The sequence below is a fragment of the Phascolarctos cinereus genome, unplaced genomic scaffold, assembly GCF_003287225.1.
Source record: "Phascolarctos cinereus isolate Bilbo 61053 unplaced genomic scaffold, phaCin_HiC Scaffold_1;HRSCAF=81, whole genome shotgun sequence".
Classification (NCBI taxonomy): Eukaryota; Metazoa; Chordata; class Mammalia; order Diprotodontia; family Phascolarctidae; genus Phascolarctos; species Phascolarctos cinereus.
Genome location: NW_027555514.1, coordinates 9,104,723 through 9,120,568, shown reverse-complemented (window position 1 = coordinate 9,120,568; position 15,846 = coordinate 9,104,723). Strand labels below are relative to the sequence as shown.

General features: G+C 49.0%; 1 protein-coding gene across 3 annotated transcripts in view; it reads left to right on the top strand.

Annotated features, from left to right (window-relative positions):
• ANKMY2 (ankyrin repeat and MYND domain containing 2) overlaps positions 1–15,846 on the top strand; it is a 29,910-nt gene that overhangs the window by 2,539 nt on the left and 11,525 nt on the right. For all 3 annotated transcript variants that reach the window (XM_078150683.1, XM_078150680.1, XM_020999982.2), the window contains exons 2-5: positions 1,679–1,743; positions 5,047–5,185; positions 5,847–5,945; positions 7,954–8,114. In XM_078150683.1, coding sequence (XP_078006809.1) covers positions 1,679–1,743; positions 5,047–5,185; positions 5,847–5,945; positions 7,954–8,114 — 464 coding nt within the window. The remainder of the gene's footprint in view (positions 1–1,678; positions 1,744–5,046; positions 5,186–5,846; positions 5,946–7,953; positions 8,115–15,846) is intronic.

Below are 15,846 nucleotides of genomic sequence, written 5' to 3'. Positions count from 1 at the left end.
TGGATGCCGCTGGAGGGGTCAGGTGCTGGGATGGGAGGCCACAGCCGCTTTCCTGGGCAGATTGGCCCCCTGACCTATAAATCCTACAGTGTGGACCAGCCTCCAACATTTCCGGAAGGATGCTGGATGTGCTCTTGTCAGAGCTGCTGTGGTAGGGATTCTGGTACTCCGAGAGCTTGGCCTCGCTGGTGTGCTCACCCCAGCTTCTGCTCAGCTTTTGGAGGTGTGGCCTCACCTCCCCTCCAGGTGTGATTGGCTTGCCTCCCCCCACCTGTGGCCGTGGGAGCACATCCCCACTGGAGGAGAGACACAGCTGACCCACATTAAGTAGAGGAAAACTGTTCTGAGGAAAAGGAACTATCAGCTCTCTGTTGGGCCCTAATCCCTGGAGTCCTCCCACCCTAGGATGTGGGTCATGGCAAAGCCTTCTGGGGTGCTCTAACATATACATGCATTGTCCTGTTTCCAACCGAACCAGGAGGTTTGGTGCAGCAGCCTGCTGCTGCCCTCTCCCAACCTTGGGCCTCCTTGGGCGCTCTGGCCCCTGCCCCCAGGGTCCGAGGATTGCAGCTGCCCTTCTTAGCCACAGCAGCAGAGCCTGGAGGAGGCTGAGGACTCAGGGGAAGCCCCCTGGGGGCTCAGTGTGCTTGGCTAATATTAACCTCATGAAATCTGAATCATATGAATGCTGCCTTGGGTTAAGGGGCCTTTCTTGACTTTAAAACATTCACTTCCCAATTTCATAAATCATTATCCTGTTGCTAATAAAACAGGAATAAAGGCTCCTGCAATTATTTCCTCTTGTGCCCTCTGCTGTCCATTCTGCCCTGTCCCTGCCTACAGTGCCCGGACCTCTTCATCTCCAACCCCATGTCAGGCTGGCAGAGCCGGGGCCAGCTGCCCCCTGCCTTTCCTAGAAGCTCATTTTACTGAGATCCATCCACCCCTCCGTAGGGCAGCTGGTAGCACTTTTGCCCCCCTGGGCAAAGTTGATGCCCAACTTAGTGCATGGCAGAGCTCCTGAGTCAAGAGATCCACCCTCAGCTGCCCAGGGAAATGGTGTTTGAGATCTGCCCACCACACTATGCCAGCACTTGGGCCCAGCTCAGAAACACTTCTTTGACTGATTCTCTCTCCCTCCTCCTACAGTTAGTTAGTTCTCATTTCCCCCTCAAATTATCTCCCTGAGAATGGAAGCTCCCCGTGTGCTGGCGCTGCTGGCTGACGTGTTAAATTGCTTTGTGTGTTTGGGGGACAAGCAAGATCATCATTGTCATTGTCATTGACTGCTTAAAGGGAAGCAGATCTATACCTGATAGAGTCCAAAGGATCTGGTTTTAAAGTCACTGGCTCTTGGAGCTGGAGGGAAGGGATCTAGGGCCTTCCCCCCCCAGAGCTGAGCAAGAATCTAGTGGACCTGACTGCACTGATGAGTTGGCTTCCCAGGAGGGTCCAAGGGCCCCCAAATGAGTGGCAGTGACGTAGTTGATTTAAATCTCCTCCTCTAGCCTTCAGAGAGCAGAGAATTCATGCAGAGGAAGAGGCAGGGGGCTGTAAGGAGGCTTGGATTCTTGACAGCTTAACCTGACAATTTCCAAATGGCATTTCTTTGACTTTTTGGGGGCCATTTTCTGCATTTTTGAGTACTTAGACTTATTTATGTGTGGTTTCTTTTAAGGGAATGTCCAGGAGACCGGGAGACTGCTGGGAAGCAAGAATGTTCGTGTCAACTGTTTGGATGAGGTAAAGAAAAGGGCCCAGGACTTACCAAAGTAAGAGGCTGTCTTGTTTCCTGGGCCTGCTCACAGTGTTCTCTGGGGCCTGCATTCAGGTCCACGTTCCATTCCATTCCATTAAGGAAACAGACTGGCTTGGCCGACAGAAAGTTCTCTGGCTGATGACAGAGCAGAGCAGAAGTGGGGTGAAGCCTGGTCATTTGTGCAGGGAGGGCCAGTGGAAAATGCTGGGCACAATGTCCTTTGCCATCCCTTCTTGCTTTATCTGGCCCCAGTTAAAGGTGCTGCTGGGGCAGAATGAGCAGAGCCAGCTGCTCAGCCGGCCGGGACCTTACAAGTCAGCAGCCCAGAGAGTCCATTCCTAGAAATGAGCCATATCTCAGAATACAGCCAGTCTTCCTGGGGTCGTCGCCATGGTGCAGTAGAGAGGGATTGGATTGAAAACTCGAGCACCTGGGTTTGATCTGGGCCGACCTTGAGGGGTCACGGAACCTGCCTGGGTCTTGGTTTCCTTCTCTTGAAAACGAAGGAATTGGACCTCCTAGCCTCACTAGAGTATAGTCTCCTCCAGGGAAGGATCTGTCTTTTGCCTCTTTTTGTAGACTTAGCACAGTGCCTGGCATATAGTAGGCACTTAATAAATGTTTATTGATTATTATTTTTAACATTCTTTTTTTTTAAATTTTGAATTCTAAAATCTCACCCTCCCTCCTGTACCTCCCCCACTCATCGAGAAGATAAGCAATATGGTATCAATTATAGGTGTGAAGTCACGTAAGACATGTCCGTATTAACCATGTAGCAAAAAAAAAAAAGAAAGAAAGAAAAGCAAGAAAAATGAAGTTTAAAAAGTCTGCTTCCAGGGACAGCTAGGTGGCGCAGTGGATAGAGCACCAGCCCTGGAGTCAGGAGGACCTGAGTTCAAATTGGATCTCAGACACTTAGCACTTACTAGCTGTGTGACCCTGGGCAAGTCACTTAGCCCCAGCTGCCTCATCCCCCCCAAAATTTTTTTTTTAAAAAGTCTGCTTCAGTTCACATTTAGGATTTGTCAGTACTCTCTCTGGAGGTAGAAAGCGTTGCTTGTCCTAGGTCCTTTGGAATTGTCTTGGTTCATCATCTCAATCAGAGTAGCTAAGTCTTTCCCAGCTGACCATCCTTAATGGTGTCACTATTACCGTGTACACTGTGTGTGTGTGCAAGAGAGACAGAGACAGCGCACAGGTAGGATAATCTCTCTGCTTGTTAGCTTTCCTAAAGACCATGTGGGGCTAGTGTGGCTTTCTTCACCATGCCCGTGACTCCCCAGACCAAGTGATCCTGACATGGCTGGTGACAGCTCTCTGTATTAGGATGTAAGCTCCTTGCAGGCAGGATCTTCCTAGCTTTGGGAGGTGTATCTCCAGTATTTAGCTCATTGCTTGGCACAGAGGAAGTGCTCCATAAACTTCTGAGAGAGAGAATGGGTGGGAGTGGAGGAGGGCCTCCAGAAACACCTGCCTGGACACAAGGAAGAGGAGCTGGCCAGTGTTAGGCCCCTGGAAAAGTCCAGTGGTGAAGAGGAAGGAAGGCCGGGGTGGCCAGCAGTGGTAGGAGTTGCAGAGGATCCCAAACAGTGAGGAGAGAGGCCTGTGAGCAACGGAGACTGGTAAAGGTCCTTGGGCTGTCAAGAGACCCATTTCACTCTAGTGCTCAGGGAAGAAGCCAGCACCCAGGGGTTAAGATATAAGCACAGGGGTTGACTGCTCCTTTGGGGACTTGGGTTGTAGAGGAGAGGGTGCATTGACCTTGGTGGAGACCAAGTGATCAATAAGGCACAACTTGGAAATGTGGCCAGAGGGCAAGAGATGATGGGGGTAACACTCGGGGAGGAACCGGGACTCCAGGCATGGAAGCTCCATCTGCTGATGGCAGGTGAATGTTCTAGAAGTGAGCTGGAGTCCTGTGGTAGAGCTAGGAGCCTTGGGCAGGGAGTTCAGCTGAGCCAAGCCAGGTTTCAGGGCAGGAGTGTGGGGATGGCCATTGGCCTACAGAAGAGAAGTTTGCTCATAAGAAAGGGAGGGGCTGAGCTTGGGCTCCTGGGGAATATTAGGGGTGGCCCAGAGGGGCCTCGAAGCTCACCCTGGCGTGGACTCGGGATGAAGTCCCAGTCCTGTGTCACTCCCCCTATTTGGGCTTCTTTGTCCCCTATGTAAATGGGGGTGGGGTTTGTACACCACCTTCCAGCTCCAGATCTCTGCTGCCATGCCCTGGGACAAGAAGCGGGCTAGCTGGAGAGCCTTGTTAGTGGTAAGGAAAGGAAAATGAAGCACACATAGATCTTCCTAAAAGGGCTGCAGTTAAAGACTGGTCTGGGGGTGGCCAGAGACAGGAGGAAGAGCATTAGGTGGGGTGTCTGGAGACCTGGCTTCAGATCTCACTTCCTATGTGACCTTTGTAAGTCACTGAACATCTCTGATGTGCAAAATGACCAGATGGGGGTTGGAGTCTTTAATTTGGTGACGAGCAAGGTAAGCCCACTGGTTGCCTTGGGGTGGGTTTTCCCATTGTAAAAAATATATTTCTATATTATCGCTTAGAAACATGAGCCATGACTTATAAAGGGAATCCCAAGAGTCTTTACTGGCCAAATATCAAACAATTCGATTTTACAGCATTCCTTGTATTGTCTTTCAAAGTGTCTGTGGTCAGGAAGAATACAAGGGGCTCATAGGCAGTTGGCTATGACTTCAAAGGAAAGGAATCAGTTGAGTTGGGAGGGTGCCAACTATGGTAAACTTGCTATGGAAAGCAAAACCAAATCTTGGTGAGGGTCTGTGTCCAAGGAATTGGGCAGTATTGACCGATCCCTGCTTGTGGATTCCGGCCCTGAACGAGGCACTTTAGGGAGGAGCAGAAGGTGGTCAGCCTCGCAAGGTCACCAAGCCCCAGGTGGGACAGGCAAACACAGATAACAGCACGCCCTTGAGCGTCTCCCTAGAGCTGGGGCATCTTGAATGCTGTGAATGAGCTCTTGTGGCTTTGCTATGTGACAAATAAAAGATGCTCAACGCCATTCTCACCCCGGCACCCTTGAAATGCACGTACTGAAGTCGGTGAAGTCACTTGTTCATTGTGCTTGTGGTTGCCATGGGGGTTGTCTGGAACATGGATGTCATTTCTCAAACTCGAGAAAGGGTCCATGCCCATCGATGCCCCCGCCTGTCTCCGTGCTTTATGGAGCCATGATCTTCTGCTCACAGTTAGTTCTCTGACTTTCCTCATCGCCCTGTGTAACTGACCTCTCCCCTTTCTTTGCTTTTCTCCAAAGCACGGGATGACGCCACTCATGCATGCAGCGTACAAAGGAAAAATGGACATGTGTCGTATGCTCCTGCGACATGGGGCCAACGTGAACTGCAATGAGCATGAACACGGCTACACGGCCCTGATGTTCGCTGGACTTTCTGGTGAGTTGAGGGGGAGCCTTCCACCTTCTTGGACTTTCACATTTTGTTTAACTCTGGCAAGTGTTTCCTTGCTCCCTAATCATCGAGCTCTTAAAGGGTTTTTTTTCCTCTACACTGCGGCACTGATGCCAACTTAGGTTTTTCAAGAAGGACTTGATAAATTGTCCTCCCCCTTCATCAAAGCTGAGATTATTTTTTAAAAAATTTAAAACCTAATGTATATTTGGCAAAGTACATGTAGAGGAAGTCAGACTTTAGAGGTGATCGAGTCCAGTGGCTTCATTTTCCAGATGAAGCAGCAGAGGCCTAGAGAGGTTGGGTGATTTGCCCAACATCACATAGCCAGGAAGTATCTGGGATGGAATCTTAACCCAGTCCCAGTCCAGCTCGATCTCCAGTCTGCACTGCCCAGCAATAAGTCTGGAAAGAGGCCTCTAGTCCTGCTGAGCGAGTTAAACCTCACCCAGGTCATATCCAGGGGGGGCCAGAGACAGGGTCTGCAGTCCAGATAGTCCCGGCTCCTATTCCCTGTGAGCCTAACTGATGCCAATTCTGAAACTGCAAAAAGATTTACCAGACAAAACCTTTCAAGAGTCTTGGGGAAAAATGTTTAAAATTACACTGCCCTTAAGGGTAAGGCACATATTCCTTTCAACTCTAGGAAATAAGGAGATTACTCGGCTAATGCTGGAAGCTGGAGCAGACACGGATGTTGTGAATTCAGTTGGCAGGACAGCGGCGCAGATGGCAGCCTTTGTGGGTAATTAGTCAAATGCTATCAGTGATTGGGGGTGGGGGGCAGCTCATGAAAAAAGTTTGCTCAACATTGTCTCTTTGGGATGAAAATCACTTGACATTTCAAATGCCCCCTTGACATCAGCTGTCAGTTGTGTTTTGGAATACTGGCCACAGATTTCTCCCCTCTCTATGCTGGTCCTTTTGGCTGGCCTTATTGAAATGGACACATGCCATGGGGATGGTAGTGAGATGGGTATGGCAGGCTCTTATAGCTCTTGAGAGAAGCCAGGAAGGATGGGAAAGCCCTTAATAAATGCCATGTTCTTAAGTCGGCATCTTTTCCCTCCACAATTCAACAACCATTCATTGAGCAGCTCCTCTATGCCAACCCTGGTCTGGGGGATGAGGAGACAGAGAACAACATGGCAAACAGCCCCTGCCTTCAGGGAGTTTACATTCACTAGGGCATACAACATACAGGCCAATAAGTGAAAGTGAGGTTCTTCGGGGAAGGAGAGGGCTGACAGCTAACAGGGGATAGACAAGCCTTCTGATACAAGACGTCACCTGAGAGGGGAGCCTGGAAGGAAGCCATAGAGCTTTACAGGCAGAGATCAAGAAGGAAGGGCAGCCTGGGCAAAGGCTAGCCAGCTTGCTTAGCTCTTTTTAAACATCTTTTTTCTAGCCTTCCTTCCAGGCTCCCCTCTCAGGTGACGTCTAAAATAAGGTCCCAGGAGACTGAGCAGGGGTGTGAGAGGTCAGGCCTGTGCCTTAGGAAGCTATTTCTCAAACCAGGAAAATGATTCTCTTAGAGAAATAGATGTCCCGGCGGCTGATTCCCTTATAAGGAATGGGTTATGAAGCAGAATCCTTCCCCTGGACTTGGTTCTCCTAGGTAGTGATTGTGGAGGAAAGAGCCCAAGTCATAAGAGAGCTCCAGCTGCTTTGGTAATGAGTAGTCTATATCCAATGTTTATTAAATGTCTTCCCTGGTTCATTCTCTAATGTTCTCTGGAGCCCCAGTGAACCCTAGCCCTATTGGGCTGAGTAGAGTGAAGGTCAGAAGGCAATACCATTTGGAAATGAGTCTTGGAAGTATTTGCTCATCTGGAATGTGCTCAATTAAGTGCCCAGATTTTGGGGGGTAGTGACAAGGGTGTTCTAGAATGGAAGGAGGCAAAGGGTTATTGACTGAGAGAGTAGATACCTTTAGAGGGCCTTTCTGGGCAAAGATTACCTTCCCATATCTGGCATTTTCTGCTTTGAGAGAGTCAGAGAAGAGGCTGTGAGCTTAATTGGGGAGGCAGAGTGAGAAGTCCAAGCCAAGCTACCTATTTCATAGGGAACCCTATTCACTTCATAGTAAGACAGGTATTTTTCAAGCCCACTCATTGCCCAAGGAAAGGAAAAAGAAAAACCTTCTGTAGAAAGGAATTAGATTTGGGATAAGGAAACTAGATAGGTTTCAGGGAAGAGACAGGAGGGGCACCGGGGGATCCCAGTTCTTCAGTGAGAGCGAGCAAACAGCTCGTTTCTGCCTTCCCAGTTAGATATTTCAGCAAGAAATTGTGTATAAAGCTCTTTGCTCGGAGCTATTTAAAAATCGTGACAGCCTCATCAGTGGTGTGGCTGCCATGGTAGAAGTCAAGAGTCAGAGATTAGAAGATAGTGCGTGCGGGATTACTGTGAGCCTCTGGGACACTTGCCTAGTTTGATATGTGCAAAGCACTGTGCGTGGTGCTGGGGACATGAAGACAAACAGGGAACTGGGCCCTGCCTTCAAGGAGTTTCTATTCTGTTCTATTGAGGGAGCCGTATGTAGACATTCATATAAATTCCAAGTTTATGCAAATCCAAGATGCTTGGGGAAGGGGCACTGAGAGCCAGGGTCCCACAAGTCCTCATAAAGAGCAGTCACAGCAGCCCAGGTTCTCCTCTTAGGGCCATGGGGAAGGAAGCCTGACTAGAACATAGGCAGGCCTGTACCGTGCTCCCAGATGAGGCTTCTCAGTGGCTGCTGCTTTTCCCAGGCCAGCACGACTGCGTGACTGTGATTAACAACTTCTGTCCCCGAGAGAGGCTGGATTACTACACGAAACCCCAGGGACTCGAGAAGGAGCCCAGGCTGCCCCCAAAGCTGGCAGGGCCCCTGCACAAGATGGTCACCACAACCAATCTCCATCCGGTCAAGGTACTTCTAGGGGAAGCTCAGCATCCCTGAGGCACCGCTCGTGGGGACAGGGTGTCCTGCCCCGCGGGGACGGGGTGGCAGTGGGCCATACGCTTGTGCTCTTCACCACAACCTGGGAGGTCAGTGCTTCTTTTATGTCCATCTTCCAGATGAGGAAACTGAGACCGAGTCACAGGACCAGTGAGTGACTGGGAACTGTGTCCCCGCCCCAGCTGAACTTGCTGCTCCGCACTCAGAGCTGACATTCCTGTGGGGCTTTTAACATTTGTGAATCATTTTACCTGCATCATCTCATTTGCATCTTACAATAGTGTTACTCATATGATTGTCCTATTTTACCAGAGAGGAAACTGAGGCAAGGAAGAGTTAAGTGACTCGCCCATATTCTTGAAGGTCATCTTTACTCTGTCCAGGGCTGTGCCGCCATAGCCCAGTGATCTACAGGAGGTTGGAGCCAAACTGAGGAGGGGCAGGGTTAGACGTGCTTTAGGAAGATTGCTTTGGCAGCTGTGAGGAGGCCAGTTGGTGAGGGGATTAATGGGACGTATGGGAGCCAATCGGGAGCCCGTTGTCACAGCCTAGGTGAGAGCTGACGAGGGCCTGACCCAGGCTGGGTGCCGTGTGAGTAGAGAGGAAGGGACAGATGTGAGAGGAGGTGTACTCTCAGTGTGGACAAGACCTTGCACCTGATGGTGGATTTGGGGAGAGGGAGAGAGGGCTCTGATGTCCCAAGCCTGGGTGACCAAGAAGAGGGCCCTTCCACCTCGAAGCTGATGGAGGCAGATCCTGCAGCCGAGGTAGCTTGGGAGTTTGTCCAGGCCACGGGGGCAGAAGGACAGGAGCAGAGCTTGGGACTGAGAGGCAGAGGTCGGGGGTAGCTGAGCTGAGCAGCTGTTGGAGTAGCACTGGGAAGGGGGGCAGGATGCCTGGCAGGGCTAGGAGGGGTGCAGTGTCTGGAGATGGGGTGGATGACTGAGCCAGGCATGGGGAGGGGTGGAAGGCCTGGGGTTGTGAGCAGGGAGGGCAAATCTCAGAGTTCAGAAAACTTACAGGCAGCCCTGAGCCATGGTGGCACTACCCCTGTGGGTGGCTGAGGTGGGGCAGAGGTTATGGGTTATCAGAACATGACAGCACAGGAATCCAGACTGTGGGGACCTTAGTCTGAATATTGAAATCCTCCTGCGTAAGAGCAGAGGTGGGAACGGAGAGACAGAGTGAGCTAGGCACTGACCTCTGTGAGAAAGGAGAGAGGATGAACTGCAGCCCAGGGGGCAGCTGTCTGTGGCCTGGGCGAGCCGGAGGAGAGAGGCCACCTCAAGGGCAGAGCAGTGTCTGATTGCTAGCAGGCAGTCCCTGGGCCAGGGACACAGAGGGGGCCCAGGAAGGACAGCATGGTTGGCTGTTCGGTGGTGCAAGGAGACTGTAAAAGCGTTCCACACAGAAACCTAAGATGAAGGAGAGCAGGCCATGAGCACTGAGGCTTCAGGGGGCCCAGTGGAGGAGTGGGGCAGAACAGGTGGTTGGAGATGTGAAAGCCTAGAGAAGGAGCAGGGAAGGGAGGGGCTTTGCTGTTTTAGATTAGGGGAAAGGAGATAGAAAGGGGTGCATGCCAGCCGGACATGGGGGAAGCAGCCCTTGGCTGGGCTGCCACGCTCAAGGCCCGTCTTTCAGATACCAGGGACAAAGAGGCTGAGCCCACAAGGAGATGGGTTTGGGCATCTGGGTCTGATGCCCTCGCCTGATCCCAGGAAGGAGAGGGGTTTATGCACAGGGAGAAGGTAGCCTGCTCATGACGTATGTGCCTACACTTGTTGCCTTGCCATTGGCCAGGTCCTGGCAATGTGACACCTGGTATGTGAGGCTTTGGTCTGGGCAGGAGGCCTGGCACCTGAGGCTTTGGTCCTGATGCCCTCGTAGGTGTGGAATTCGCCAAATGCTGTGACGAGTGGCCCTCTGGCCAGAGGAACTGCCCCCCTCCCTGTGAGCCTTGATAAAGTGGAGGACTTTCACTTTACCCCCACTGAGACAGAGCCTGCTCTGGGTGCCCAGGCCTCTGTGCTCCTTGGGGCATTGGGGGCACAGTCATCTACCTGGGCACTTTGTGTTTGTGTGACTCATGGAGACCGTACCCACCCTGAATGCTAACCTTTGAAAAAACAAAAGGTAATTTCCAGTATTATTGACCTGGCCCTTTTAGGCAAAGACTGACAGGTTGGTGCTTTCCAGCTCTGTGTCTGATGAGCCGGAGAATCCCCACCTCCCTCCCAGTGATTTTCTGATCCCTCCCTTCTGGAGACCTCCCTCCTTTCACGTAGCCAGAGAGGCCTCACTCTTTGGGACTTTTTTCAGGTATCCTCATCTCCTAGGTTCAAACTAGAGGCCTGTAGTCCCCTGGATCAAACTATTTAAAGGCTGAAAGCATGATGAAGCTTTTACTTCAGAGACTCATCTGTTACAAAAGAGATGAGTCATTGGAAGAGCAGACTCTGGAAATCAGCTTAGGAGAGCTTGGGAGCTGCCGAGCCTGCTGGAATTAGGTCCCATCCCCGCAATGCCTTCCTTCCCAGAATCTCAGCCCCCAGCACACCCGAAGCCCCGATTGACTGAGTGTCCCCTCTGCCACACCCACGACCAGTGGGCATCCAGCCTTAAAGATCTCCCAGGAACGTGAGCCAGCTGCCTCCCAGGGTGGCCCATCCCCCTTGCCACAGCTTGGAGGCTTAGGACACCTGCCCTGACCGCCCTCCCCACACCCATGGCTCCTCCTTCTGCCCTTGGGACTCAGCATGCCTGGGCCCTCCTCCACAGGTGGCCCTCTAAATACTGAGAAGGCAGAGATCCTGCCACCCTCCTGTGGCCCCCTGGCCTTCTCTTTCAGACCTAAACCCAGCCCACCTGTGGCTGGGCCTAATTAGATCTACAAGTCTGGGCACCAGTGTTCCTTCAGCCACACTCTGGAGACCCTCTCTCTATGCTTTTCCTGGAGGCCCAGTGATGCCATATGAGCCCTTGTTCATGAGGCCCCATGTTCACAGGGAGCCTCCCAAGACAGAGCAGACTGCTTCCCCACACAACCCCAGACCAGCTGACCCCTAAACCTGTTACAGAAGCATGAAGCCCTCCCTTCCCGCCACCTCTGTGACTTATCTTTTCATTGAATTGTAGCTGCGTGTACAGCAACATCACAGCCCTCGGGTCACTATGGCAACAGAGGTTTGCTTGGGCTCTTGTGAGACTCAGGCAGCACAGGGGGATTTGGACTCCTTGCCCAGAATCTGCAACATATATCGTTAAAAGAAAACAACAAAGGTATAGCAAGGGATGTCAGCAGAGCTCCAGGGAATGGGCCCCTAGGAGGCAAGTGTAGACAAGATGGGCCTGCCTTTAATTGGCCACTGACTCTGGAGCCCCAGCCACCCTTTCTGAGGAAACAGGATCAGTGATAGTATGTAGGAGACTCTCTTATGCTGCCTGAACCAAGCCCGTGTTTGAGGCTGTGAGCAGAGGAGAGAAGAGAAAAGAGGAAAGGAGAGAGACAAAGAGACAGAAAGAGGGAGAGAGAGACATAGAGGGAGAGAGAGACAGAGAGAGGGAGAAAGAGAGAGACAAAGAGACAGAAAGAGGAAGAGAGAGAGAGACATAGAGGGAGAGAGAGAGAGACAGAGCCATAGAGGGAGAGACAGAGAGAGAGAGAGACATAGAGGGAAAGAGAATGAAAGAGGGAGAGGGGAGAGAGACACATAGAGGGAGAGAGAGTGACAGAGAGAGAGAGAGAGACAGAGATAGAGGGAGAGAGACGGACAAAGCCATCAGAGTTCAGCTAGAAGCTTACCCCTAGCGAGCTTCTGCTACCGTTGTCTCTGTATGAAAATAGTGAAAGAGCCCTGCTTCCTAAGGAGACCTCAGTGTCAGCAAACAAACAGGTATAAGTAATAATCAGTGTGTAAACAGGTTTGCTAATTGTTCTTTGCTCCCGGGTTCAAGCTCATGGGCAAGTCATGGATGGAGAGACCGGCTGGTGTTGAGAGGAGATGACAAAAAGCTCCCGTCTGGTTAGCCAAGGTCTCATGTACACTTACTTTGTCAAGCCGGCCCTTTGCCTCAGGTCTGACGTTCTAGACTTCCTGCTGGCCCTGCCTGTGATGAAAGCTTTAATCAAGACCCAGAGATGTTCTTGTGGCTAACAGGCTATAAACAGCCCAATCCTTGCCTCATCCCTGAGTCTTTCTGAGCCCCTGCCTTCCCCTGGTTTTTCTCTCCGTCACACCGTGCCTCATCTCTCCCCCTCCTTTCCCTCCTCCAAGTGCTCTGATTCCCTCCCTCTGAAGAGACTTTGGATGTTTTGTATTTTCTTATCTCTGTAGACATTGTGTCCATCTGCTAGAATGTAAGATTCTGGAGGGCAGGGACCACTTCATTGGTGAGCAGCACCTTGCATAGTGCCTGTCCACAGACTGACTCTGCCAGTAATTCACAGCAGGAAAGGACATCCCTTTCTGCCCTGCCCTTAGGTCTGAGACTTCACCCAGCAGCTCTGGACTGGCCCATGAGTAGCAAACCATCCCCAGGACTTTTGAGGGATTGCTCTTAGAAAAGACAGAGCCCTCCCTGTCAGTGGCAGTGCACCTGGAGAGCAGGCCCAGGGAGCCCCCATGAACCCCTCCACCCAAGTGCAGGAAGGTTAGGAACTTTGCTCTTACTGCCCAAATTATGATCCTGCTAATGGAAGTGATTTTCAGTCTGTCCTTTCTCTTCCTTCCCTACATGGCCACAAGAGATGGGCAGCCAGCCCCAGCACTTCCTTAGAAATCTCCCAGGAATTTATTTGGAAGGAAAATCTCTCTATTTTTTTTCTGCAGAATCCTCTCTCGCGCTCTCGCTCTCTCTCTCTCTCTCTCTCTCTCTCTCTCTCTCTCTCTCTCTCTCCCCTTTCTCTCTCTCTCTCTCTCTCTCTCTTCTCTCTCTCTCTCTCTCTCTCTCTCTCTCTCTCTCTGTCTATCTCTCTATCTCTGTCTCTCTCTGTCTCTCCCTCTATGGCTCTGTCTCCCTCTGTCACTCTCTCCCTCTATGTCTCTCTCTCTCTGTCTCTCCCTCTGTCTCTCTCTCTCTCTCTCTCTCTCGGTCACTCTCTCCATGTCTGTCTCTCTCTCTTCCTCTTCAGATGTAGATGGGCCAGGCTTTGCTGGTGCCCAAAACTTGGTGAGGAGGGCTAGGCATTATCCCAGGTCTTCCCTCTAGGTGAAGGGTGAGATGACATGTTACTAGTTTTCATTTTTAAATTAAATTTTATGTTTTTTCAGTTAACAAAGAGAGAAAACCCATTGTAACAAATATTTAGTCGTGCACCGTGTCCCAAAAAACAGTGGTGTGTACCCTAAGTTTATTTTTCTGGAAAAAGAGTAGCATTTTTAACCATTGGTTCTAAAGACTCATGGTTGCCAGTTGCATTGACTAGAGTTCTTTCAAAATGGTTCATGTTTACAAAGGTGCTATTGTATAAAGTGTTCTGGTTATATTCACCCTGCGTCAGTTCATATAAATCTTTCCAGGTTTCTCTAAAAGAGTTCCTTTTGTCGTTTCTTATAGCACAATAATATTCCATCCCATTCATATACCATAATGTGTTCAACCATTTCCCAGTTGATGGGCTTCATCTTAGTTTCCAGTCCTTGGACACCACAAAAGATTCACTTATTAATATGTTTGCACATACAGGCTCTTTTCCTCTTTCCTTCATCTCTGAGTTTGTTAGTAACAGTAGGACATTTGGGTGGAAGGGTGTGTACAGTTTAGTAACTTTGGGGGTGTAGTTCCAGATTGCTTTCCAGAATCGTTTGACCAACTCACTGCCCCAACAACAGGGCATTGATGTGGCTGTTTTCCCATAACTCCTCCAACATTTGTTATTTTCCATTTCTGTCAGCTTTGCTAATCTAATGAATGTGAGGTGGAACCTCCTATTTACAATTATTTACATTTCTATAACTATTAGTGATCTGAAGTGCAGTTTTGTTTTTTAAGGCTGTTAGTAGCTTGAATTTCTTCCCTTAAAAACTGCCTAGGGACAGCTAGGTGGCCCGTGCCTTGGAGTCAGGAGGACCTGAGTTCAAATCTAGCCTCAGACACTTGCTGTGTGACTCTGGCTAAATCACTTAACCCCAACTGCCTCACCAAAAAAAAGCAAAAGCAAAAACAAACAAAAAAAATCCTTCCTGTTCATATCTCTTGACCGCTTATCACTTAGGAATGGCTGTTATTCTTTTTTTTCTAATATATTTTATTTTTCCCCTAATTACATGTTAAAACAATTTTTTTTAACATTTGGATTTTTTTTTTAATTTTGAGCTCCAAATTCTGACCTTCTGTCCCTCCTTCCCTTCCCTCCCCCTCCCCCTCCCTGAGACGGTAAGCAATCAGATATAGGTTACACATGTGCAATCATGTAAAACATTTCCGTATTAGTCATTTTTTACAAGAAGACTTGAATGAAAGAAAAAGAATGGAAGAAGGTGAAAAATAGCACACTGAAGTCTGTATTCAATCAATATTGGTTCTTTCTCTGGAGGTAGATAGTATTCTTCATCATTAGTCCTTTGGGATTGTCTTGGATCATTGTATTGCTGAGAATAGCTAAGTCATTCACAGTTCGTCATCGAACAATATTGCTGTTACTATGTACAGTGTTCTCCTGGTTCTGCTCACTTCACTATGCATCAGTTCATGTAAGTCTTTCCAGTTTTTTTCTGAAATCATCCTGCTTTTCATTTCTTACAGCATGATAATACTCCATTACAATCATATACCACAGCTTGTTAAGCCATTCCCCAATTGATGGACATCCCTTTGATTTCCAGTTGTTAGCCACCACAAAAAAGAGTTCCTATAAATATTTTTGTACAAATAGGTCCTTTTGCCTCTTTTTTGCCTGTCTTTGGGATATAGACCTAGCAGTGGTATTGCTAGATCAAAGGGTATGCAGTTTGATTACCCTTTGGGCAGAGTTCCAAATTGTTCTCCAGAATGGTTGGATCAGTTCACAACACCATTAGTGCTCCAGTTTTCCCACATCCCCTCTAAGATTTATCATTTTACTTTTTTGACATATTAGCCAATCTGATAGTATGAGATGGTACCTCAGAGTTATTTTAATTTGCATTTCTCTAATCAGTAGTGATTTAGAGCATTTTTTTATGTGACTATAAATAGCTTTGATTTCTTTGTCCAAAAACTTCCTGTTCATATCCTTTGACCATTTATCAATTGGGGAATGCCTTGTATTTTTATTAATTAGACTCACATCTCTATACATTTGAGAAATAAGGCTTTTATCAGAGATACTTGTTGTAAACTTTTCCCCCAGTTTTCTGCTTTCCTTCAAATGTTGGTTGCATTGGTTTTGTTTGTGCAAAAACTTTAAAATCTTATGTAATAAAAGTTATCTATTTTGCATGTTGTAGTGCTCTCTATTTGGTCATAAATTCTTCCTTTATCCATAGGTCTGACAGATAAGCTATTCCATGCTCTCCTCATTTGCTTATGGGATCACCCTTTATGTGTAAATCATATACCCTTGGTGACCTTATCTTGGTAGATGGTGTGAGATCATGGTCTATACTTAGTTTCTGCCATAATGTTTTATAGTTTTCCCAGCAGTTTTTGTCAAATAATGAGTTTTCGTTCCAAAAATTTGGATCTTTGGGGTTATATACCAGATTACTATAGTCATATACCA